This window comes from Anopheles bellator, chromosome 2, assembly GCF_943735745.2.
Source record: "Anopheles bellator chromosome 2, idAnoBellAS_SP24_06.2, whole genome shotgun sequence".
Lineage (NCBI taxonomy): Eukaryota > Metazoa > Arthropoda > Insecta > Diptera > Culicidae > Anopheles > Anopheles bellator.
Window position 1 is genome coordinate 67,578,227 of NC_071286.1, and position 27,232 is coordinate 67,605,458.

Below are 27,232 nucleotides of genomic sequence, written 5' to 3' on the forward strand. Positions count from 1 at the left end.
CACTTCCACACATATGCTGCCATGCATTCAAGTACCGTTCAACATCACTCACTCAGTTTGTTGCATCCCTACTCGCTACAGTAAACATTACACATCCCACACATCCTTACGCTCTAGAGGTCTTACGATTAATAATGAGTTTAGTTACTTAGCTGTGTTTTCACTCTGTCACTGAAGGTTTGTTGTTTTGTTCCTCTCCTCAGCGTTTTTCTTTTGTCGCTGCTTATAAACACACATGCACTCTCCCCCTCTCTCTCTCTCTCTCTCTCTCTCTCTCTCTTTCTGTCTCTCTCTCTCTCTAATCGCTGATTGGAGGTGAAGAATAGTAGTTTAGTTCCTTAAAAACAGCGCTTCTCTGCTGTACGATTTTGCGGTTTGAGCGAATCATCCTGACCGCCTAACGGAGGTTGGCCAACGTTTTCTTGATTCGCAGTGCCGACAGTCGTGCGGCAGGATTTTGGTACCAGCATTCTTTCGTTACCTTCGAGATTGCGTGCAGCAACTCGCAACCGACCCATCGGCTCGGTATGCTGGGTCGCTGCTGATCCATGCAGACCACCTGGGAACGGAGGGACCACAGAGAATTGGACGGTTAACAATCGGAAACAAGAGTAAATGTAAAAAAGCTGCCAGTTACCTTCCGCATTTCCTCTATGGTAGGATCGGGCTGTACCACGTCGAAGAAAGGCAGCTGATATTCTTCGTACGTGCCATCAAAGTTACACCGCCTGGCAATTTCCCAAAGGACGAGTCCGAGCGCGTACACGTCCGCTCGTTTGAAGGAGTCGAACTGATCCGTGTTGATCGTTTCGTCCAGCACCTCCGGTGCCATGTAGCGCTTGGTACCGACTCGGTGTGTGGATGGGATGTCCACCTTGTCGGTGCTGACGATGTGTCGCACGGCCAGCCCCAGATCGCCTATGCAGCAGGTGAGGTTCGATTTGACCAGAATGTTCTTCGACTTGAGATCCCGATGGGCAATGGCCGGTTTGCCGCGCGTACCGACGATATCCATGTGCAGGTGGGCCAAACCGGTCGCTATCGAGTACGCCATCTCGAGCACCGTGTCGGGGCTGACGCACCGTGAGGTCAGGAAATCAAACAGAGACCCGTTCTCGTGGTAATCCGTCACCAGCCACAGCTGCGTCCATGTACCGTTATCTGGAGCGAGAAGCAGAGTTTCCCTTATGTGTAACCATGTTAACGAAAGTAACCGGACCGTTTCTTACCCTTATTGTCGGCGGCAATGAAACCGAGAATGTTCTCGTGACGCAGCATGATCGTCTGGTAAATTTCGGCCTCTCTCGACCACGAACACTCCTCCCGGCTAGAGAAGATCTTGACGGCCACATTTTCGCCACGCCATCTACCGCGCCATACCTCGCCGAAGCGTCCCTTGCCGATCACCTCCACCAGCTGGATCTGACGGGCGATCGATCGCTGCACCAACAACGGCAATCCGGCTGCAGAGGAAGATAGAGAGCGAACAAAACCCATTAACAAACCATTCCCGGATTCTTTCCCTTTCCAACAACAACAACGGTCTTACCTGACCCCGAACCGGAGGTGGTCATCTCGATCAGATCCTGGATGGTGGTGTGCCCATTGAGGATCGGATAGCTGGCACCACACACGGAGTCTTCGGGCAGGATCTGACGGGCGCCACTGTTGCGCTTACGGCGCCCAAAGAAGTACGTAACTGAGGCGAATACCATGACGAGCAGTAGGAGCACCGTCACCACGATCAATATCAGGTGCAGCTTCCCCTTATCCTCTTCCGGTGCTGTAGTGAGGTTTCGGTGGTAAGTGATCGGGAACGAAAGAGTGTGACGATTAGAAACTGCAAAGTGCCGTCCGCGAACGGAAAGTAAAGCACGTCGACAACGGAAAACGGCAGTAGAGAATCGTCGGCGGCTATCGTTTTCTTCACCAGGCACGGTTGGTTAGCGCTTAGTAAGGGGAGGAGGGTCAAAACAGGTAGCGTGCAAAAGCAAAGTTATATTAATTTTTCGGTTTCGCTGTTTTACTTTGCTGACAGCAAAGCAGAAGAAAGATCACGGAACCGGCCGGAATGGTCGGTCAAGCAATTTCCTTAATCCCAAGCTAGGTGAGATTAAAAAAATCCTCAAACTTATTTCGGTCGGTTCCGATCACCATCTTCCCGTGGTGGCCGCGCTGTACACTCTAACGTAGGAACGGACATAGAACTAGACAACAAAAACGTTCCACTACCCTACGTTCATACAACAGGACAACACAGAACAGGACAGGCAGATAGAATTAACGAGCAGTATTTAACTAGCAGCTTAAGAGTAGACGTTAGAAGGGGTGTGTGGCTCGAATGCGACCCGTGCGCTACACAGAGTGAGAGAGAGAAAGATGTGCAAATCCAATTTGAAGTTAGTGAAGCGTTAAAATCTGAAACCATCGGTGGAAACAGGAGGATTAGTATCATTCACATGTGTTTACGCTCTACGACGGCAACGACTAAGACGCTGACGACAACGACGACGATAACCACCATCACCAATATTATGGACCCAACGCGGTTTAGGCACCAAGTGAAAGCATACAAACTAGCCACAACCATAATATGCTGCAGGGATGACACCACGACAGGTCAGTAATTCTACGAAACAAATCATAAAAAAAGTGCAAAATTGCAAGCCAGCAGCAGCAGCAGCAGCAGCAACTACGCCAGGGTGTCACTAACGAGCGAGAGACAGAGAGCAAGCGAAACATGCAACCATGCGAAGGAGAGTTAGAGGTTTGCCAAAGGAAGCCCATTCTGGAACGGCAAGCAAGAACTGCAACATCGGGGGGACAACACGGCACAAAAACACCGAAACCCAGGCACTAATCTACCCTTCGCCGCGCCACAGCCTGTGCTGGCGGAGCGTGAATGCTCCGGAACGGGGAACATCAAGTACGAGATTTATCCGCGTGAAATGTTTATTCGCTTAGAATGTTATATTATTTTTTTGGTATCGTTGCCACTTTTATACACTCGCCTCGGGAAGGCCACGGAAAGGGCGGCGGCAGATTGGCCAAATTTTAAGCCGTAAAGAAGGTTTGTGTATTTTGTAACCCTCCAGAGACCCCGTTGTTTATGTGCGGGCGGACACCGACACACTGAGTGGCACACGCGCTTCCTCGAGAACTTATTTGGCGGAAAATTTCTTGTCAGTGTTCTAGGCGTTTTTTTTTTGTTCGTTTCGGTAGATTGGCCCCACACCATCATGAAGTGGTCACCACCCCTTTGTGGTGCGTTGGAAATCATAAAACACCAAGCTGAAGTGTGTGAGGTGTTTGTGGGCGCTGCTGGAAGCACTGGACATCGCTCAGCTCAAGTTTTACCGCAAAATGTAAAAATATGCATCATAACCAAAGCTGAATGCCATGCGACTATGCGAGGATGTAAATTAGTAATGCAACCCAAAACGAACGCGCAAAGTCGATGTGGCCGATTTTAGGCAAAGAACCTGCAATTGCCATGCCGCAGTAGCAGTGGCGACAACAGGAATGGAATTAGTGTGGAGAAATATGTTTAACATAACCGGTTCTTTTGTGTGTGCGCTCCCAATCGACACGCAGTTGTTCGAGATGATTAATCTCTTACAAAACCCTTTTTCCGATGGGATGAGCGGGGCCCATTAATGCAACAGCTCGCGGGCCAAACAGCAATGGAGGAAAACTGGAACTAGCAAACACCGTAAGATGGGCGTTGCGATTCGATATTTTCTCGCACAATTGCACGGTTTGTTGCTCGGTAGTACGCCTCAACTGGCCGTCCCTGTTCGGGGTACATCATGTTCCACAGGGTGTTTTCTGCTTCCTGGCCTAGAGACCTCCTCTGGGTGTTTCGGCTGAACGATTTCGCAACCATCGCAAACCCACCTCGGCCTGGAACGAACGATAATCTGCTACATGGTGCTGCTGCACGGCGCCGGTTAGAGCGTTAGTATGCTGCTATTTATTCAGCATCTTAGTTTTATTATCTCACAAGTTCTTCGCTACAGCTGGAACGGGGCGCCCCAAAAAGCAGCGGCAAACTTTGACAAACACATAAACTAATAAAACCGAGCCGTGCATAAACAACGTGCGCAGGAGTTTTCCGCCCCGAAGCACTGTGCGGTCCTTCGGCACATAAACTGGTCCAACGAAAAAACGGAAAAACTGTGTAAGTTAGCTTGGCTAGAGGGTAGCAACATCATGCCCGGGGAACGTCACAGGGTAAACGGCACCATCAAGAGAGAACCTATGATCTAACGTTCTACTTTCACTGAGGAGTAACCAAAAACACAGGAGGGCAACAGATACCCCCGTGATTTGTATTGGGTGCGTGAATGGCAAGAAAAAGCCATTGATCGATGCGGAAAAGTCGCTTCGCTTGTTGTCAGCCCTAGCGGAGGCATTTGGTTTAGAAACGAAATTGGTACCACACTGAAAAGAAAAAGGCTTCTTTTTCAAGCCCAAAGAAGCATAGAGCCAAAGCACGCTTAACGGTTCTGACCGGCTCCGGCGTGGAGCGGAAAAGCTGAAACTACAGAGCAAACAAGCAACAACAACAAAAAAAGTGGGTGGATTAACAGCACCACCTAACGCACGGTGGATGGGAAAAGTGTGTTACGAATGGCAAGCATCGCCGGCAACAGTAGCAGCATAGCATGTTCTCCGTTGTGGAGGGTACACGATTAGGGAAAATAAACTTCACACACGCTAAGCGGCACTGCGCGGATCGATAACGAGTGGGCCGTAATCCGTTGGCCTCCCCTTAAGGAAATTGCTTATTCGCATTCGGATCGTAGCATAAATGACACAGAAACGGTTGTTTTGCTGCCCTTCGGTTTGCTTTTCAAAACGCTACCAACATGTGCACTGCTTAATTTTATGTCAAAGAATATTAATTGAAACCCCTATTGCGATCAGGTTCGACAACACAGTCGCATGTCTCGGCCATGCTGATGATCACTTCATTATCTGTGGCACTGGCGAAACACACGGAAGCTTCACAATAAATCATCATCTCACTCACCAGCATAATCAGTTCTTGACAAACCATTCTTCAAGCATCCACATAAAACACTGAAAGAAGTGCCTTAGGTCACAGGGAATAGGGTCCCCGTGCGTCATGATCTGTAAGAGCTTTCTAACTGCCGGCTGGCTGTGTCCCGTGATTGATGTGCTTACCACCGCACAATCCATGTTTGGTGAGCACAACCTCTCCAGGTCCCGCCACCAAAGCAAGGTGGCGGCGGTGGCCACCAGACAAAAAAGTGAGATAAATGATACCATAAAGGCAACCTGACGGGGGCGAATGCAGGAAGCGAACGATCTCTCTGTTAGTCACCTCACGAGTGTAGTAAACCCGACGCAAGAAACAGTGGCCGGGCAGAAAAGTGGACCCCGAAATCTATTCGGGGAACTATTCGGACACGGGCACCAGTGATCTGAAAGTTTGTTATTGGACATTTGCGGCGCACTGATGGCATGTGGTAAATTACTTGTTTGCTTTCGCTTTCGCGCCACCCAAAACGCTACTTTGCATCGACAATCCGGCCCCCGGCCCAGGCAGTAGGGACAGTAACTTTCGCGCGAGAGTTCCAAGTTCGCTGATACGGTCATTAGGGAAAACCGCTTAAAAACATGCTTACGCAAGCGCCAGCCGGGAAAAGGGGAAACAAACAACATCGAGAGGCGTGGCGTCGGGGGAACCATTTTTATGGTCGATTACGAACCACCAAACCGGGACATTATTGAACACTGACATCGCGCTAATACGGCTGTGTTTCGGTGGGGAAGGATGAAAAGACACGGGCCATTCACACACGCTGAAAGACAATTTTTGCCCCAAGCATAATCTTCCTTCTTGTTGGTCTTCCGCTCGGAGAAAAGGTGCAGGAGAGCCCGCGACGAGGTAGAGTTCCCCGTGCGGAGCTTAACGGAAAGAAAACGCTGAAACAAACAGGTTACATTTGTTTCTGTTTTTTGGCCGATCCAGAATCGTCCTCGCCCTAACGATTATGGGGAAAAGTTTTCTGGGAGCCCGAGTTCGTTTTATGCTAAACTGTTCACCAAAATCACCGAGCGCTGGGGACCTCGAAATGTCCCAAAGCAACATAAACACATGCGCACACTACTGATGCGTGTGTGTTGTAGAAATTGAAATCCATCCTTTAGGGGCCCTCAGCGTGGGACGTCTGGGTAGCCGAGTTGAGTTCTATGCCCCACGCTAGTAATGATGGTACCCAATCGAAGGCATAAGCGAACGGCTCTTAAAGCATTGGCAGGAGAGGATGATCTTTTGCCTCTCTCAAATCTTCTCAAATCATCCTCAATTCGGTGCGCGATTAAAGCACAATTCGAGCCCTACCCAGAAGCCACTTCTCAACCAATCATCACCACCATCACCGATGGCATTAAAAGTACTCCTTATAATTGCCTGCAGCCATTACCCTCGTCAATGATGAATACGTTCGGCGTCGATAACTGATTTCTGTTTTGGTAAATGGGGCCCTCATTAATTTGCAAATATTTATGCTGCCGCCGGCCTTCGCCACTACGAAAAGCGCGACTTACGAAAGATTCTGCCTGCTCTGGTCCGCCGCGAAGGGAGGCCATTAGTTCTCAGCGACATGCTCGTGCCAACCGCGGCCGTCGAGCCGTCTCGTCACTTGCGCCGTGAACCGGGACGAAGAGCACACTGGTGTAGCAGTAGTTTTGACAAATGGGACCTCGACCGTTCCCGAGACGCAAAGTGTATCGATAAATATCTTGCCTTTGCCCCGCGACTACACAGTCAAGCTTGGCTACCGGGGACGGATGGATGGTGAAAATGTGTTAAAATATGTTTCTGCGGTTAGGAAACTGAACACGGCCGACGACGCTGACGGCAACGTCAACAATGCGAAGCCAAAGGCAACAAATATGGAAATAAATACGCAAAGCCGGCCATATCTCTGATGGGCTATTTTTGGCGGTGGCACCGGTAATCAATAAGCACCGGGGGGGTTTTGTTGGGGTTACATCCACCGGCCACCAACAAAATTGCTGGGCAAACAATATTGCGCCACGAACTGTGAAATAAGGTACTTGCTCCGACGGGGCCGTTATCTAATGTCTATGATCGTTTGCCGAATGCCGCTACTTTCGGTTCCTTCGCGCGCGAACCGTGCCTAAGCTTTTTGAATAATTATAGCGATTCGGTTCACTAATATTCCAACCTTTTCTCGGATTGTGGCACCCACTAATTGAAGGGTTATCCCCCGCCACAATGGCACGGGGCCGCCTCGCGGCCAGGTTAATGGACGATTTTCGCAACGCAATATGACGGCTGACTGCTACAGGCTAAAATCATCATCGCTGATGGTAAGGAAGCGCACAGACAAAGACTATTCCCCGGTGGGATCAGGATGCCAGAATGAGGGACGAATGGAGAAGGACATGCGGCAAAAGTCGTCACGCATATCATCGTCGGCCGTTAGGCAGGGAGATTGTCGTTTTGCGATGGAAATCCTCCAGACACCGGACGGTTTGTTTAGATGGCGCGACGGAGATGACAGCTGTTGGAGGACGATTATGGATTTATTGCGCATTGTTTTGCGGAACAACAGACAACACAGCCACACAGCCGTGAACCTGCGGGAGTGGTGCGAGAGAGCTTATGTCGGCCAAGCCGATCCCCGGGCGATTTATTATTGAATCAATGGATGATTTTGGTGTCCCCTTTTTGCACACATACACAAACACGCAACGTAAACACCCAAGCTGAGTACAGATGAGAGACCCCCAAGAGGATGAACTGTATATCCCTATGGGATGGCGCACCGCTTCGACCAAACTATGGACCATTTTACGAACCACAAACAGAACACCACACAAGGAGCAGGGATGAAAGAGAAGTTGTGAGAGCATAAACTAATGGTGAAAACAATAGATACGTACAGTAGGAGTAGGTTTACCCCGATTAGGAGAGTGGTGACCAGAATGAGAATTAGGATCATCCCCGGTGCTGGAAACGTAGCGGCGCAACAGAAAAGTACAATCCGTAACCAGGCGACGAAAGGACGTCATAGAGACAGACAGACAACACACTCTGGCCGCCGACACGCCGACTGGCCAGAGCAACCGATCGACCACAGGAAAGTGAATCACCCACAACGACCGCGACCACACCGCCATCCTCTAGCCGAGTCCGAGCGTGTCGTGTCGTGGGCAGGATCACCCACCCGTCCGACTGCGAACCGCTCCCGCTCTGTCTCACCTTTCACGTAATTGAAGACGATTTCCCGGTTGCAGAAGTCACCGTCTTCGCAACAGCCCATGCTGTGTCGCTCGTTGGTGATCTTTTGCCGGCACCAGTACGGATCATGCTTCAGCACAAGCTCTTTCTTCTCCAAGCACCTACCGGCATATAGCAAAGTCCGGGAAAGCAATCCGGAGAGAGGTTCACGCACGTGCACGGGAAATAGAGATAGACCCCCCCCGGGGGAAAGAAATGGAAACACTCTGAGAGCTTGCGGAAGGTGGCATTCCGTTCCCGAGCACCACGGCGCAACGGAAGCTGGGCTCCCGCGGGAGAACCAGCCGACCACTACTACCTGTATGACGAGAAGTTCGATATGGCAGATGGATGATGGATGATCCCCACGTGAACATGTCCCAGTGATGACGATGATCGTGATGGTGTGATGATGGTTTGTGAGTGATTGAATGCGGCGGAAGACGCGTGTGATCGGAGCCGGCGTCCGGAACGTCATAAAGGCTAGTGAACGATCGCGGCTGATGGTGAGATGTATCGTGATCTCCTTTAAAACATACACCACAACACCAAGCATCGGTGCGTTGCACCGAAGATCCGAATTATTAGTTCTTGAGCCTGGGCGCCCCCTGAGAAGTAACACTTGTTATTCACTTTTATTACTAACCGTTTTTTTTTTTGGGGTGATTTTTATCATAAGAGTTCAACATTCAGTTCAGGGTGGATTATGCTACTCCTGAATCTTCGCTCACTGCCATGCATACGTTGAAACGTGAAGTTTACGTGACGCAAACTTGAGCTCCACTTCACAGCCTCATTAAAGCCTCCGTTCGTAATCTTATTATTAAAACACTGGCTCTTCGCCGCCAGCTGTTGTTCGGAGGCCGCCAGCGACGAACCATTTGTGACGCAGGATCCGCCGCACCACCGTCGTCATTGCGGTTCCCCCGCTGGCAAACCGAACCCGTAAAGTCTATAGCACACTAATTAAAGTTCGAAACATTTAATGGACTATTAACATCGGGATGGGGACACTCTTGGCTGAGCAGTGCCCATCCCGGGGGGAGGAGAAAAAAACATGAATCGAAACCTCTCCGGGCGTTAAACTTTCGACTGCCAAACGGCATCACGATGGCCCTTCGAGGCAACAAACATCTGTTGTCTTTCTCGGCAGACGCCCCATCATCGTCGTCCTCAACCGGCAGTTGGAAGCAACGAACTGCGGCGTCATCTAAACTATGAAAATAATTATGCTTGTTATGATGTTTTCGAACGCTGCGTTCTTGCCGCCGGCCATAACAGCAGAACTTGCACCGGGGAACGGGCAAGATGGTTCCACCGAACAGAGCGGGTGAGAATCTGGCCGCCTGCGACTCCACCACCCATCGGAATTGGGGATGAAGTTTTTTTTTCGTTTCAAAAGCTTTATTTATTTAGCTTGCGCGCGCGCCTAACCTAGCAACATCGCTTCGATCGCCAGTTTCTATTGGTTCAATTTGCATGTACAGTGTTTAGTGTGACGCTGGTAAACATGCTGACGCAAAGGAGACAACATATTAGACCCGGGCCTCTACAAACCTATCTCCCAACCCCGCTTTCTACGCCCGGTTATGAGTGTGTCTTCGCCCACCACCATCAACTGTTGTGTACACTTACATACATATATATACGTCTTCATTTCGAATTTTATCATTAAATTTATGCGCCGGTAAAGTATTTCAAATTTGAATTTTATGGGCAGCATCAGGCGTTCGCACGAAACAAATAGGCCGCCCAGCCAGCCAGCGAGACGGCGTAGAAATAAAACAAATCGGCTCGGGCAGCCCGAGGTCCCTGTCCCAGAGCATTACGCGGCGCAGTTCGCTTGGACAGTCGCCGCCGGCAGCAGTTGACTGGATCTAACGAGCGAGACAGACGCCGGTAACCGGTAATGAAATCCGATCTCGCAACCTTAGCCAGGTCACGGATCACACCCAAACGAGCCGCGCTGTGTCACTCACTCCGGCCGGGCAGACCCTCTCCAATCTCGGCGCGCATGGGAGCCAGCCGTCAAGGAGAGCGGAGGCGAAAGGAACCGACACCGCCGTCGGTTGGCCAAGGGTAACAAGAACGAATTGAAATTGAAATTACGAATCACTTCCTTCGAAAGGGGCCACGCTGGGGCGATGGGCGTGAAAAACGGTGGACACCCGGCCCCTCCCCGGTACACTTTTGTCTTATCATCGTGACCACTTCTTCGTCGGTCACCAAATCCAGCGAATGGTATGTGTCGGGGTGTCCGCTCGACTTCTTCTACTTCGGATCGCGTTTGCTGTCTGGGGGTGATCTGCCTTTCGGCACGTCTAGACATCGGTAACAGATGCATACGCGCGTATCATAGCACAGCTGCTGCTGCTGGCTCTCTCAGCTTCCCCGCCAGTCGCTGACGGTGGCAGGATCCGATTATAAACCAATAGATTATTCATTGGGCTGCATTGGATGCCTGTCTTATTATCCAGTTTCTAACCTCAAAAAGGCCAGTCACTACCTGGCGAGGGAAACATTGTTGCGCGGAGTCTCAAGATGACAAGCCGATGGTATCGCCGTCGCCGACAAGCAATTACATTTGGGGAGTTCTAGGAAGATGATCAAACACAGCCATTTCACTACTGGAGAACTCTTCACGAAATGCCATCAGGAATATTAAATGCAAATCAGGCTCCTTTTCATCGTTAACCAATCAACAATTAACCGTAAAATGTGCTGTAAAAACAGTTCGCCTACGGCCCCTAAAATCATCCTAGCTGCTCTTTGAACCCATTAATTTTCGAGCCACAAAGGCAAGCAACTGGGGTTTACCATGATTGAGTCATTACAGTTGCTGACGATGGCACCACAGACTGTGCGCGTTAGCTTCCGATCTCTGTCGACCAATCGGAAGCGTAATCTCTACTTTTTAATTACATACCTACTCTGAAATTATTATTGAGCGATAAACGGTAATTAGTTGTGTTTTGCCCCCGATAACATATCAGCCATGGCTATCGCTTCATAGCGGTCGTAATGGCACTCATATAACACAAGGGTCTTGATACGAGTTCAAACTTGGAGTTGCTAAATTTGTTGCTCCATCAACTGGTGCGCGCCGTGAGTTCGAAGCACCAAACTCTGTTTGCACTGCACTGTCAGCCTGCAGGATGCCAACAGGAGCACCTCGACAAGGACAGCGAGTCAGGTGCTGCCAAAGCACAGGTCTTCAAAATAATTAATGTGTAGAGCGGTAGAGTCACATCCGGACGAAGCCCAAAATCTTCGATGAATAACGTCCTTTAAACGAGGCCGGGGCCCAGAGAGAAAGAGACCGTTTTCCGACAATCTTTATCATTAATCTTTATCACCGTCGACTTCTTGCCTCACACGGTGTGTGTTGCGTCGCGCAACGGGTTTAACCTTGCGGCGAGGATGATGATGACATTGGGGAGTTATGCGTCACATGCACGCGCGCGTCCGACTGGGCGGGAATTGTGACAGTGAACGAAAAGAAAAATTACCATCGATAACACCACCCGACCGACGGTGGCCCGGCCTACGAAATTACTCGTGGAGAGTGTGGAAACAGAAAGAGGCAGAGATCAAGACGTAGTCGGGCCATAACGCTCTTCGCTTTTTTATATAAAATCTTCTCTAAATTGTCCGTTAGTTACTGAATAATTCATTGATTTGCAACAATATTAATGCACATTAAAAATGGTTCCAACGTTCTTGCGGGGAACACTTTTCGAGGTGTGTGGCGCATGAAAAAGAGATAATCCCCGATATGGGGTCTTCGCCCTACGGGGAGGAGTAACACATCCCGAGCGTCAGAGTCGTCCAAGGAAAACCATAATCATATTAATAAACATTTATATCAAATGCAACGCATCGTTTCCATGCCGCGCTCGAATCGCGCCGAGAACTGTTTACATTCGTTTGTCTCGATAAAACTCGAGCCAAAAAAAGCGAAAAAATGAATCCACAGGTTCAATGTACCATTTCGAGAATCCGCGGATTATACAGATCAACTTATCGCTCAGATAATAGGAAGATCTCTGTCGAAACTCTCTAAAAAATAGGAATACTTGAAAAGTAATGCTTCGAAAAATTCAAGAGTTAACTAAAGAATGCCACTTCCCTTCAGGGGGATCGAGTGCGTGGCTGTGGCCGACGCGTCTCCCAACACAAACGCGACGCGGTACCATCGTGATGATCTCACACATCCCGTTTATTGATTTTTATCATCGCCATCCATGGCTTATTACTGTTATTACGATTATCGACGTCATCGTCATCATTAATCGATTCGCGTCCGGCCGATGGAACCGAGGGCGATCGCAACCGGACGGGATGGTTCCCCCGGTTGCTGCTGCTGGCCAATTTCACGCGCCTTTTCTGCGGCTCATTTGCATGCGACGATCGGGTTTCGAGGTCGTCTCGTTAACTTTTATCACATGGCAATTTTTATGCCCAACCTTATTTATGGGCGCTCAGGCTCGGGACTTCCCGAAAGAATGTGCGCGCGAAACTTTCCCTACACACGGTCGATTTCCCAACCGTCTTCAGAATGACATTTCGAACCACCAACGACGGCGACGACGACGACGGAAACGGAAACACGGTGTGCAAGTCGAACCCGGCGAGGCGGCCCACGATTGCCGCCAGCTTTCGTGGGTGGTGACCATTTCGAGTCGAAGTTATGTTTGTTCCCCCCCGGGCCGGTGGCGGCTCTGTGACAACGTTCTCACAGATTGGTGGGGACCATAATTTGGCGAACGCCGCGCAGAATAGTTCTGGCGATCGCATCTCTCGCCGCAGCAGCAACAGCCATTTGGTTGGCTGGTGGCGCTCGTTTGCGGCAGTCAATTTTATTATTTTACGACGAAATTTTAATCTTTGTAGCACAATACAAATTATGCTCACGGTGATGGTGTATTAAGAAAACTCGTAAAAAGGAACTCACTTGGTACGGTCTAGTTATTGATCAAACCCGACGGAGTCAGCAGAATCTTACTGAGGGCAGGAAACAATAACCCGAGTCGCGATTACTACGCGATTGGAGCTAACCACGTCTGTTCCGTTTGTGGCCTTTGCTGGGCGTGCAAAAACATCGAACCAGAATTCACGTCAGCTGTCAATCACCAAAGATGCGCCCCGGAAAAAAGGTTCCCGCATCGGGCGAAGGGAAGCAAAAACAAATGAACGCACCCGGCCGCAACCGGTGGCCTTTTCTTGTCTGGGCCGTTGACTTTGGTGTGTGCAATTTACTGTCAAGGAAATTCCACTCCATCCGTGCCCATCCCGACAACGACGACCGGGGGAATTGGATCAATGCGAGAAACACAACATCCTTCCCATCAACAGGGAAGGAGGTCTCGAAGGATTCTCGGCTGGCTGAGAAAACTATCCCGAACTAAATAGAATTTTAATCGAACTCGGCGCGGAAAACCCTATCTATATACTGCCACTTCAAGTACCCTCTTCGGGTTGGCCCCGAAAGCCTGATCCTTCCACAATGATGGGATGTGAACCACTTTTCCTCGGGTTCACCACCCAAGGGTTGAGCTGCTGAAGTCCAACACCGTTTTTGACGCAAATGGCTTTAACCAAAACAAAAGCGAACGAAAAAGGAGCGCAAAACTCACAAGGAAACCATCCCCGCTTGTCGGCTGCAGACGACGCCGGCGCCGGAGTCATTCACATTCTGATCAACGCACGCATTCTGAAGGTGAAAACGGTTTGGTCGACGAAGAAAGCGGCCTCGGCTTCGTTAGAGCGGGTCGGCCGCAAAAGCTCCACACAGAATGAGCCCCAAAAAATCCCATTGGCCAGCCTTTTTTATGAAATGGCTCTCGCCCACAAACATTGCTTTGTGGTGGGTCCAACAAAATGAGTTTTCATGGGATGCTCTCTGTCCCGGGTCGCCGCTTGGAAGCATGGCGATGGCATTAAGTGAAAATGTTGGGCTTAGTAGCAACAACGTTCAACAACCGGGAGCAGGAAACACAACAGCGCTGCAAAGGTCACGATGCAAAACACAAACCACTCGCTTGCTTTTTTTGACCCGCATAAGGACGACCGGAATCGAGCCATTTTGAGGCGCGCCAGTTCAGGGAACAGGAGGGAAGCTAATTCGAAAAGTGTGAAGCCAAAATCCATTACAGCTTACAACCGACTTACAGCTCCTCAGACGAACGCAAATGGCATCAATATGTGATTCGCTTGTTTTTGAACCGGCACCACTCGTAGATTTCCCGTCCGATAGCGCAGACTGGGGGGAAGTAAATCCATTTCCCAACACGAATCCCTTCGACCGTCACCGGCTGATCTCGGTTGGTTGAAGGAACGGGCGAATAAGTAATTTCTCACCATGGGGCCGCCGCCACGATGGAGCTACAAATTTTGGGCTCCCGCGATCGACGAGCGCCTTCGGTGATGCCCTTCTGTGCCGGGCACCGAATGGTGTTTAACTTTTACGAATAACACAATCCGCCGACCGAAACAGCCAGCCTCGTTGACTTAAGTTCCAGAACCCCGACGAGCGCGACAAACACCGGCAAGAATGGAAATGAACTCTTGGGGGAAGGTAGTCTTCCAGACACAGAACCTTTCACCGGTCGGTGACGGTTTGACGAGCCTGGAGAAGGAAAGAAGAAAAAAAAACCTGAAAAAGGGAAAGTAAACTCCGTCGCCACCTTGCACACACATGAGTCTGCACCGTTCAGCGAAAAACCCATCGCCGGGACCGGGCGGGACAAATGAAGAACACAAACCGGACGTCCGGAAAGCTCACGGCTTAACTCGGGTTAATTGAATCAACGATGGCCCGAACCGATAAGAGATTCTGATCACGCATTTCCACCAGTGGCGTAGAAACTTTCGGCCCCTGTTTTCTGCCAAACTCTGCGCCAACGCTGACGGACCGGGTAGCTCATAAACTTGGGCATCATTAGCGGGGTCGGCGAGGGGGAGGGCGCAGTCCACGTGCCCGCCCTCTGCTAAAGGTTGACCGAAAGTTGGTCCGCGTGGTTTCCTGGAACTGGAACTGTGGCATCGCCCAACGCAAGACTTCACTTCAGTCCAACGGCCCCGTGATGTCGGAACCACCGACAAACGATCCTGGGCCAGGGATCCAGCTAACAAGACCCCACTTTAGAATTAGCGGACGCACGCCACCGTTCCGGTGAAGAAGTGGCCCACCAAGTAGAGGTCCGGACGTTTGAGAGAGCTCGATTTCAAAATTGAAAGGCGGTTCCAGGGATTGTTGTGGGGTGCTGAGGTCCGTTTACCGTTGTCATTATCATTGCCAAGCCGGCGGTTGACAGCCGAAAAGCTCCACAAGAAGTTTCGGTTTCGGCACACGGACCATACCATCATGCCGAACCATGGAAAAGGAACAAGGAATCCATGGTGGAATTTACTGCCTATCGCCACACGCGGAGCGCACATTCCGCGGAGGGCGGCCACAGCAATTACTGGCCACTGAGACCAACAAAGAAAGCTGACTCCCCTGCGCATCTTAAGCCACGGGGTTTGTGGTGATACTAGACACACCCGGGAGCCGCCCCATCGGAGCCCCATCAGAGCAAAAGTTTCGCCGAACAAGGACTTTCAGGCAGCTGCGCGCATTGCGACGTCCGAAGAGAGTGACCGTCTCGGAAGACGAAGACGAACGAAACTAAAAATCTCCACCGACGACCGCCGTCGAAATCAAGATTTTGGGAAATCTCTCACAGGCGACCCCGCGGAAAGGTCGGGAGCTTAGTTTTTGTTTTGCGTGGCAGACGATCCGCCACGCCAAAGGACAGCCCACCACCGGGGGGTTTCATTTTTCGGTGACTTTGTGACCTCGCGGCTTTCGGATGGCGGCGGCGACCGGTGCGCGCCATCAGAAATGGTCATGCCATCCCCCCGGTAAGGAATTATTTGGTTATTCACACTTCCCTGTGCATCGCCGGCGACGCCGCCAATTTCTTGGGACCAGAGGACCAAGAAACAAGTTGAGAAACTCTGCAAGCAGAATTCATTTGGGCAACGTGTATCTTCTTCCTAAGTAGCAATCAGAGCGGCGGCAGGAGGCGCTGGTCGAAAATCGCCGCAAAGTGGCTTAGAACCGAGACCGACCCACGGGCATTTTCCGCGGAACGAGCGTAGCGTATTCCATTTCAAAACACCTTTCTTGGAGCTCATAAAATTAGCTTCCTGTCTATTGCAACTCTGTCTCGCCGCCTCTCTCCGGCTCCGGACACGGCTGGACCGAAACCGGAAGGCATTGCACCCTGCGCACCATGGTTGCAAGGGGAGCTTAGTGAAACAAAAAAGTATCCTCTCCGGTCGGAAAATGTTTGTTCCCGGGAAATCGAGGAAAAATACTTTCCCCGATTGGACAGGGAGTTGGCGGTATTTAAACGAATCAACTCCAATTAGGTTCAGCTTCATAGAACACGATAAGCAGCGGAACATCAACTGCTGCCGAGTGCCTCCGTTTTGTCCGGATGCTAATTAATGAATCGGAAAGATTTTCCGACAGTTTTGCTCAGGGTGGTGGGTTGCTAATTAATGAGAGACCGTGAGAGACGACTACAACATGACGGGTTCCTGGAACTGAGAGTTTGTTGAACCTTTTGTTGGTGCAATAGAAATGATTCGAGCAATCGGTCAAACAGTTTCCGGTAGTTTGACGTGTGTCAACATTTGTAACTTTGACATCTACTGATGGATGCCAAAAGCGGTTTTTGACCCATCTCAAGACAGTTCGCTGGCGATTCTCTAGCGTATGAAGCAAATATTTATTGATAGAAGGTGGTACTGCTGATCAGCAGCCAACCTTCTGCAGAAGCCACGAGTCTCCGACCCGGAAGCTCCTGTTGTCGCACGACGCATCCCCCTTCTCGGAATGCATCCGTCGGACGGTCGCCTACGAAATTTCATTAAGCATCCATTTTATACCGCCGGACAATCCGGTCGCCAACGTGTCTCTTGACGATGATGGACGTTCCTTAAGATGTGCTCTTAGTTCTGAGTCTCCACGTTTGCGGGCTTCGCAGAAGCAATCAGCTTCCTCTACCGGAAAAAGCGCAGCACCTGCAGCAGCACTGTCCGGGTGCGGTCTGTCCGGGGCTCCGTCTGTCAGAAGGCATGGTAATTTAATTTTCTCGTTCTAACCCTCGTTCTGATCCCGGCGGGTCTCTGGCCGGGAAGTCGAGGATCAGGTGGTTTATTGCCAGCCTGTACACGCGGCGTGACCGGGCGGATGATGCTGGTTGACCTTCATTAGGGGCAACCGAAATCCGACTAGATCAGCCCCACCTCTATCGTCCTGGAACAATGGGGCCAAAAGTTTGGCCCCGGACCGGGCTTTCTGGGCATGTCCTGTTGCTGCGTGGGAAGGGGGGTTTGTTCCAGACATCGGTGACAACACATAAAGCACCGAAGGACCAGCAGCACCCGGCAACAACACGAACGGTAATGCGACACCTTTGTGTTGATTTAATTAACTCCGCAGCATTATGTTCGCCCGAGACCTGTGTCCTCTCTTGGATACCCGGAGGAGGTTCGGTTCCTATTTTATGGCCGTCGGACCACCACCCCCGGAAGGTGGTCCTGGCCGCCCGCGCGCCACTTTCACTTCCACCCTGGCCGAGAAGCCGACATACCTTGAGACGACCCTCCAGCCACAAGGGGAGACACAAGGAAATCATAAAATATCTTTCTGATGGGTCACTCATAAAATGGAGCCATATCCGAGTGCCGTAAGATATGGCGGCGTCCGTTCCTAAATGGTTCCGGGCGACCACCGATACTACACCCACCATGGCCGCTTGGATCCTGCCGCTGCTTTCTCTTTATACCATTTTTTCTCACTTCCTCCAACTAATAGCGAACATTATGAGTGGCTTTTCGGGTACATCCGCCACCCGAAACCTAATCCACGCCGGCGGCGGCACCCAGGGGGTCATCCCAAAGGCAGTCTTACCCGTGCAGTGGACGACGCGCTATTATTATTGGAGCCTCGTTTTAATATCCTTTTTGCGACGGGCGACCGAAAGTGTTGCTGGGTAGCGGCCCGTGCCCTTCGATGGAGTTGTTCTTTCAACTTTCAACAACCACCGCCTTCGTGGGGTAGATCCGGCCGCCGTGAAGTATCCCTCGCAGCGTCGTGTTATTCAATATCGCGGCGTCATCAACTCGAGATAGCATTAATGGAAGATTTTTCGGTTGATATTTTCGGCGTGGCCAGCAACAGCAGCAGCAGGTCCGGACAGCGGCGGCGGGTGGGTTTCTGATGGGTTGTGATGGGTTTCAGTTTTATCTGTGCTCCAGGGTGTCAGTTTTACACTTTGGCAACAATTTATCTACTCGCCCTTCGCGAACGAGGAGAAAGATGGTCCCCTAGAAGATGCGCCAGGCGCAGCCTTCTCACTGCCCACGGAGCCCAAGTGTCACCGGAATATGCGCACTGTTCGATCCGACTCGAACGCGTATCAGATTACGGTCTGCTAACTTGCTACTTTCATCAGTTCGCGAGCTGGCTGACGAAACGAAGGACACACTTTTCGAGCCTGCTCTGCCGCCCGAAACTGTGGCCACTCCAAGAATCCGCGAAGGAGTTATTTTCCTATCGAGGCACAGAATTTAGTCCATCATATCTCGCGCGACGCCGTATCCGCAATTTTTAGCACAGAAACTTCGCACGAACGGCCGGAAGCATCCCGATATCCTTCACTAGTTCCTTCTTGAGTGGCGCAATACGCCCCACCAAAAACCGTTTAATTATTCATCAGTGCCTATCTGCAGCACCAAGATGTACCCCACAAGATCTTTTACGATGCAATGAAAATGCACACCGTGCGGGCTTGGTTTCCGTTTTTCTGCAAGCGGATATTAACGCGCTGCCCGAAAGCCCGAACATTCTGGAGTTGACTCGTAAAGTCAATTTTCTGCCCACCACGACGCGAGCGGAGTGCGGCTCGTAACACGTGTCGTTTTCGTTTTAAAATTAACAGACCCATAAAGCAGACACCAATTAACCGGCGCGCGTTAAACGACCGGTACCAACGATTTCGATTACAAGCGTTCGTCGTCGTGGGTGCTTCCTGCGATCGGATTATTTGGTCGCCGTTTTGCTTTTGTTGCGGCTTGACGGCAAGCTTGATTTTTTTACGGGAATTCGAGAGCCACTTGGGAGTAACACAATTATCCAATGATTCTGCGCGCTCCGGAGCTCGGATTACGCAGCATAAAAATGGGTGTTTCTTTCAAGCGAACTCAGAACTGTGGCCATAAAATCAAGATGTGGCTTTGAAACGATTACTCTAAGTTCATCTTTATTGCTTCTCTATCAATTGTAACCAAAACTCCCCAAGCCCATATTTTCAATAGAATTGTATTAAATTTGAAATTGTGTCGAAAATTCAGTGACAGAAGAAAGCTTCCTCAGGACAGAACCATGGATATTGCGCGTCCAACATATAAACCGCGGTTACTTTCAAATAATTGGAAGGCTTAAAAATATCACAGAAACAAAAGCTTTGACATGGAGCTAACATTCGGCGGATCGCATCTTCTTTAACGATTTGCTGGGTGTCATAAAAGAGCGGACAACCCACCATTCGAATGATGTGACCTGGGGCGCTGCGGCAGCTACTGACTGCTGACGACTTTCTGAACTAATTCTGGCGATTTCGTCAGAGTTCATCCTTCCGCGAGCGAGTCCATTACACGTTCGGCACATGTTCACCACGAGCACGGCCTGTAACTGAACAAAACGCGTTACGCGCCGGGTTTATGTTCTTCGGCTCTGGCAAAACCGAACCACGCAACGGCGAGAGGACACGCACGAATCGCTCGGCCCTCGTAAACCGTCAACGGCCGAGGTTTATTGTCCACCACCGCGGTGGCAACTCCTTTCGGCGTAAGGGTGTCCTTCCCAATGTGGAACACATCGAGATGGTGATGGCCGGTCACCTGCCGGCGGGTTCTAAAGTGTTGTTCTAACATCCGTGCGCTTTCTGGGGCGCGTTTGCGTTTTTCGTCGCTTCGTTTTATGCTCCGTTACGAACGACGAAATTGCCAGAAGCGCAGAGTTTAAATATTAAAATAGCTCTAAAATGTTTACTCCCTCTAAAACGGGGAGCGGCCGGGGTTTGCGGGAAGTCCGCCGGTCCTGCGAGCGTTAATCTGTTTCTCTATTAGGGCCGGTCCCAAAGCGTTGGGCACTCTGGGCCGACGGTGGCAGCAAACATCGGGTTCGCAAGTGCGCATTCTAAACAGGCGACACTTTTTCTCCGTATTTCTGTTTCTCCGAAAAAAGGTACACGTCCGTGTGTCGGCAAATACGCAGGAAGAAGAACCCTCCGACAGCAGATGCTGCTGTCCGCTCGAAGATCCGAAGCCGTTAGCCATTTTGGCGCTTCGTTACAGCAATTCAGAATGGGGAAGCAAAAAAAAAGGGGGAAGTCAAATCGAATCGGATGGGTTATCGCGCATGAAAACGCACAACGTTCCGCACGGGCCTTTCCCGTTTGGTTTCGATTGGCCTTTGGCGTGAGTGTTCAATTTTTTCGTTCCAGTCAGTGCCCGGCGTCCAGAAGAGACACCGCAATCACCGCATCGCAAACACAAACAAAGACACACTTTTCACCCAGAAACGCTATGATTAAACGCTCACAGGACCAGCGCCTGGCGAAAACGCTTCCAAGCAGAGCGGTTGTGACGAAGCTTTTGGCCTTTTCATACCATTTCATACTCCACCAACGCATAGTTGCTTATCGTCAGTTACGCGTGACAGCGCGCGCTTCGACCGATGAGCTTTATTTGCCTGCCATCTTGTCCTGCCTGCCCTCGGAGAGGATCCCAGAGAAACCTAAGGCGCATTCCGCCATCTGGATTGACTTTTTACACGGTTCACGCTCGTGGCCCCATTTCTAGTGAATCATTTTTTGCTTCTCAACATCGCCTCCACAGGGTCTCGACACGTGCCCTTGGACAGCCTTCGGAAAAAAACATCGGTTCGGGAAGAAAACATAAAAATAAAACTACTCTCCCGCGTCTGGTGCCCCGGGCAACGCGCCCAGAAGTCGGTGCAACCAGGTGAAAATAAATTCCGAAGTAAAGCAGATACTCCTTGTGCTGCCATTGCCCACATCTCCATCGGCCGACCGGCCAGGGGTTCTTATCAAATTACCGACCACTAAAAGAACCAACTTCCCGGCCCGAAACGGCCCCAAATAAAATGCGAAAATCCTTTCCCCGTTCTAGGCAGCGGCGACACGACTATCTCCATGATCCGATCCCAGGCACGACTTCCGAAAGAATCGAAGAGGTATTTTAATTTGGTTCCCGTCCGTCGCCGGTTTCGGACACACTCCCCCCCGACAGTCGGTCCTCCGGTAACGCGATAAGCGAAGCGTCCGCCGGCGGAATCCACAAAAACCTATCACACCGCCGGGCACGCCGGCCGTTCTTCCAGGGCCACTAGCCGCCTTTGTGTGTCACAAAGAAGGGAACACGCTCCCGAAAGTAAATGGTCCCCTAAACCGGAGAACGAATCAAACCGTTGCGCCGCTGCTGCTGGCGGCGGAGTCGATGGAGACGCCTGGTCCCTCACGAATTCTTTTCGGCAAGCAACGCTTCAACGGCAACGCAATGGCGAACGATTCCAGCGAACCCAGTGACCACTTCATGGTGGCAGCCCCACCGAGTAACGCTCTTTATTTTACAGACTTCCTAATCAGTGGTAAATATTTAAGCAGTTTAGCAGTTCAGCACTTGGATTAAATTATTCAAAGGCCGCCCTTCTGATGGAAAGAGAAGTAAGAGAACCAACGCGCGACCGGTTTCGGCCCTCGGACGCGAATGGGAATGATGGAAAACGCAACCGCATTTCGTGTTGCCGGTGACGGCGGCGGCGGCGGCTGCTGGGTCGATAAGCAGGGATCGAATTTCGCATTCAGTGCAAGCATCGGTAACCGTAGTTTGGCTTCCATTACCCGCCGGCGGTAGCCCATCCGGGAGAGGAGCGTAATCCAGGGAACGGCGGCGCCCCAAAACGCCTTTCATCTCACAAAAGTCTTCGGGTGGGCTTACTGCGGTGCCTTTATGGAAGGTTGTAAAAGAAGCAATTTTACAAATTAAGCATCAACCGTTCATTCAACCAACGGTTCGGATACAGAACCATCCATCACGTTCGATAAGCTTTCGCCAGATTAGATGTTGCGTGTTAGAGTCAGTAGTAGAAACCCGGGTTAGCAGTGTGCCCTGTGCGATCAAGTACTGATCAGAAAATCACACGAATTAATAATGAATCACCGGCGCTAAACGGCCGGGAAAAGTGTCCATTTCCGGCGGCGTACTCGTTCTTTGGCACCGGTCGCGCGCAGTAACACGCGCAGCAAACAGGAACCGTTTTGTGGCCACTGCCTCTCCACCCGGTCCTCACGAACGAACCAGAAATCGGTTCATTAAATCGTACAACATGATTTCTGAGCGTTCGCACCGCTCCGAACGACGGTACAGGGGTTAAGAGGAGAGCGAAGGGCCAACTGCCGACCGACTGGTGCTTAATTGGGAAAATTCAATCGTTTTCCCGATTACACATCGATTACGGCGACGTTTTTACACGTGCGCCGCGCGGCTCGCAGCCAATCCTCGTTGGTGTGCGTCTCGTGCGGCGGCGGCCATGGCACGGTGCCAAAAGATGGCGACGCTCGCTCAGCTGTATGATTTCCCACCCGCAGCTTTCCCAGGATTCGATAAAGCAGCTGGAGGCGAACCTTTTTTACGGCTTCAAGCGTCGCTGTTCTTGGATTGGGAGGAGAGCGGTATAAATAGTGCGGGCCCCGGCCAGTAACCGCAAATTGGCTACCGGTGGTGGTGGTGAAAGCTACCATTTGGGGTACCGATCGAGTTCAGGGCATTCGTTTCAATTAGGAGGCAAATTACCATAACGATTGAAGCCGATATCGTAATTACTCCGTACGGCAGCGACGGCGAGCGAGTCGAACTTCGGGAGAAGAGCTACAATTCAAAACAACTCGTTGACTATTTTCGTTCACTGAAATGTAGGCTGTTACGGGAGTTAAACTTAGCAAAGGTTTCATAATATAACAGTCAGCATGCACAAACTAAGGTTGAGCGAAATAAAACAAAGCATTAAGTAACGGGCACTCAGAAAAACGGGTCAAACGGAGGAAAATCAAACAGGATCAGTCAGAAGGGGGTTTGCAATTACCAATCCACAAAGCAATAGGTTTGATAGAAACGTGAGTGTTAAGCTGCGACATGTTTAAACACAATCGAAAGGCAACCTGCAATGCGAAACACACGATTTCCGAAGCAGTAGAAAAGTATGTACAATGTTTAGGAAACGAGAAGGAAAAATTAAGAATCTGTACACAACATAAATGCACATTCGGAAAATGAGACAGAAGCCTGGAAAGGGTCCGGCATACGTTGAGAAGAAAAGCAGCAAAGAAATTGAAACGGGCACCAGTTTGTGCAGAAAACTTGCAGGACAGATCGCTTGCCACCTTGTTTGATTTAAAAAAGGTAAAACTAGTAGGGTAGGTTACAAACTACGCGCAAGAGTAACTGTTGTAGCACCGTGTGTTTAACTGTTTCCATCTCGCAAAAGTAGCTGAATGTGCCGGTAGTAGGGAAGAAAATAATTCGACTGCACTATCTCTAATTACGAAAGACGATGTTCTAACGTTACTGTACAGTGGGGTGTGTTTCTACGAAGCGCCGCACCGCACCGTAATGAAGATCGATGGTTGAGAAGAGTTGAAAAAGCCGAATGTACCTGGATTGGGCAGTGTCAATAGTTTGTTATGGTTGCAGAAGTCAGTGGAGCAACACTCGATGTTGAAGTAGGTGGTCTTCTCCTTCGAGGTTAGACAACCCAGGGGCAGCCGATCGCCCAGGTCGTACTGTTTCGTCTTACATCTGTTCCACACCACACAAATCGAGTTGGATGGTTTTTTGGTGGGATGTTGGATGATGATGATGTGTGTTCCGTTGGTGTTGAGATGATTGAACATTGAACGGGTATTAACGGAGATCGGAGTGGTTTTCAATTTCGGTCCAATTGCAACAATTATTAATTCATTGCAATCCGGTGTCGCACAAACAATTTTATGGGAAAAAGAGAGAGAAATGGGATAGAAGAGAATATGAGTATTACACACATTTAAACACACAACCACAAGAAACGGCGTGAGAGCTTACAGACAGCAAACGCTGCCTGATTGATAATAAGGCCCCGTTGCATTTGTTTGAGGTCGAAATTATAAACCGAAAACCAGGAGGGAAAATTTCAATGAAAAGAAAACAATTACGAAGTATGAAAGTGGAACCTAATCATTGAGGTCGGGTAACGTGGACCAACGCAGAGAGCTTCTCTTGTATCCATGGAGCCGCAGGGAAACTGTGGAAAACTTGTTCACTGTTCGTGGAAATCATTGTAACGCTAACCAAATTGTCGGCTGAAGAGAAAACACTGATTACGAGCTGTAGGAAAGAAGCAAGGAGTGTGTAACAGGGGTTTTGTGTTAGCGCAAGTGGTTTGGTAAAGCCAAAATTAATGCAAATGGCGATGACGTAAAATTGCAACCAAATCGTGAACTTGTTATCAGAAAACAAAAACAAAAGTAGAAACATGACAAAACTGGTTAAAAGGAAAACACTAGCAAAACGCACTGAGAAGGTGAAGTAGAAAACGAAAGCGAAAAACGAAAGATGCAGATTAACAATCTCAGGATTCATTCAAGACGAGACCGGCACGCAAATAGAACGCTGGGTTAGACAACTTACAACTCTGGGCGGTGATGGTGGTGGGTAAAATCGATTTATCGTAGTTCGGGCATAATTAAAAGCAACGCTCAATAGAGTTCATCGTCACACGTCGTCGAGTCGTTTGGAATTCATCGTCGAAACAATAGAACGAATGTTTGAAACATCGAAGGTGCGTCTTTAACGTACCAAAAAATCATATAGTGAAACGTAAAATAAAAGAAAAGTAACAAAAATCGACAGGAAAAAACGAGGATTGAAAAACACAAGGAAAGAATCATCATTATTGAGCGTGTAAGTGCAAACAACACAAACAAACGGAAGAGTAGTATCATTCGAAGTAAAAGTGCACTATTAAGCTATAAAGAAAACAAAAAATAAAAAACTAACAAAAAAACACGTTAATCAAACGGAAACAATAACAAAACGAGGCGAGAAACAAAAACGCAAGCGCACCTTCTACCAAAGACTTTGCGGGTTTCAGATGGAAATTGCACAAGTCGGGTCCGTAGCAACAGTAGTGATCGTTAGGCATGTCGTCGGTCTTATTACGACACCAGTTCCAGGTAAATGGACCCCAGTGGTCCTTGAGATCTAAGCACCTTCGGGAGGAGAAAATTCGATACGGAAGTGAAACGCTTTAATCTTGTTTGGCACCGTTCAGGTGAAGCACAGGGTGTACAAGATGGAAATGGCATTTGTTGATCTAATTTTGGTCTGTTCTAGCCAAGAGAATGCGGGTAGTTATGAAGTAAAACATGTTTAAAGTCATAAAGTCTGGTCACGGTGTAAGCATATAGGGTGGCGGCTTCCATGTCATGTCTGTACGTTCCAACAACACAGTCAAAGCAAAACGAAATCGATTTTGCGAATGGCACGGGCATCACGGATTCGACGGAAACGAATCATTAAACTGCTCTGCTGTTTAATGCCTACGCTGTCTGGTGTTGATATCAAAAATAATAGCTCACTAGTTGGCTCCCACGTTTCGAAGCAGCACGAACCTTCCAGAAGACGGGTCGGAATCCCGATTATAATTAACTCGGGTGTGGAAACGACTAGCGCGTAGTCAAATTTTACGAGCCGTTACCAAAGTTCTGTTGTTGGCAAGTACAAATTCTAATGCAAATCACAAAAAGCTGGCTTAGTCCAGAGGCCTAATTAATCGCTATTCATAACTAATCGGTTATAACCAATGTGGACCGTACAGTCAGGGATCACCAAGCAAGGTAAAAGTAAATACTTTTAAACGTTGCCCACGACTCACTAACGCTCGCCGAGCCAAGGGAACGTAGAAAACAACGGAAGCCCAAAGCAACGGGTTTTGCCAGCGTTTTCCATTTTTCTTCATTTGCCTAACTAACCCCAGGGAGCATCGGCACGGCGAAGAAGCCTCCTCCTCTTCGCGCCAGGAGGTCCCCTCGCGAACCGGTCATCGTTTAGCAGCTGCTTTCGGTTTAATTAGCAGACTATTTACCGAAACCGCCTGCTTCGTCCGGGACCAGTTTGCCCCCGGGGCTAACTTGTAAGGGGCCCCACATCGCGGGGCTCAACCAACGCACACAGGCCCGGCCCGGCGGATGGCCATCTATTTCCCCATTAAATAGACAGTTTTAATTGCCAACTGTCCGCAACAGCGGCCAAGTGCTACCGGAGGAACGAAGCCCGGCCGTGGCTTCGAACGAGTTTGACCACGAGCGTAACTCCGGTGGATCGATCTTCGAACTGCTCCACCGGGGATGAAATGAAGGCCCACTACTGCCTATTAGTAATAGTTACCCAGCTTACTCGCCAATCCCGAGGAGCGACTTCCCGCCGTAAGCGCCCACCCAGTCAACCCAGTGAGGCTTGGGCTGGGGCATAGTTAACCTTCCTGTAACCAGCCCGCCTCTGCAGCCCGCCGGCGTCCCGAGTGAAGGCGTTGAAAATGGAAAATTAGCACCCGACACCAACGGGCGCGCATGTGTGTGCCACCGCAACCGCAAATGCGGAACACGGCGGAGGCGGCGGAGGGTTGCAGTAGAAGTCTTCCACAGGTCTTCTTGACTTCACAAGCCATTTGCCCACCAACAAGCCAACTGAATCGAGTTTAACGCAATTTGTGAAGCCTTGCGATCGAACGAAGCCGTCAAGCAGCGTTCGGTGCGCGCTCTTACCAACGGCCGTCGG

The 27,232-nt window shown here is 50.0% G+C and overlaps 1 protein-coding gene across 1 annotated transcript in view; it reads right to left on the minus strand.

The window, feature by feature from the left end:
• Positions 1-397: 397 nt before the first annotated feature.
• The window catches only part of LOC131207913 (TGF-beta receptor type-1), a 56,181-nt gene continuing 29,346 nt past the window's right edge, over positions 398-27,232 (minus strand). The window contains exons 4-8 of the mRNA XM_058200549.1: positions 25,520-25,665; positions 1,550-1,783; positions 1,230-1,463; positions 638-1,161; positions 398-559 (exon numbers count right to left, since the gene is read on the minus strand). Coding sequence (XP_058056532.1) covers positions 398-559; positions 638-1,161; positions 1,230-1,463; positions 1,550-1,783; positions 25,520-25,665 — 1,300 coding nt within the window. The remainder of the gene's footprint in view (positions 560-637; positions 1,162-1,229; positions 1,464-1,549; positions 1,784-25,519; positions 25,666-27,232) is intronic.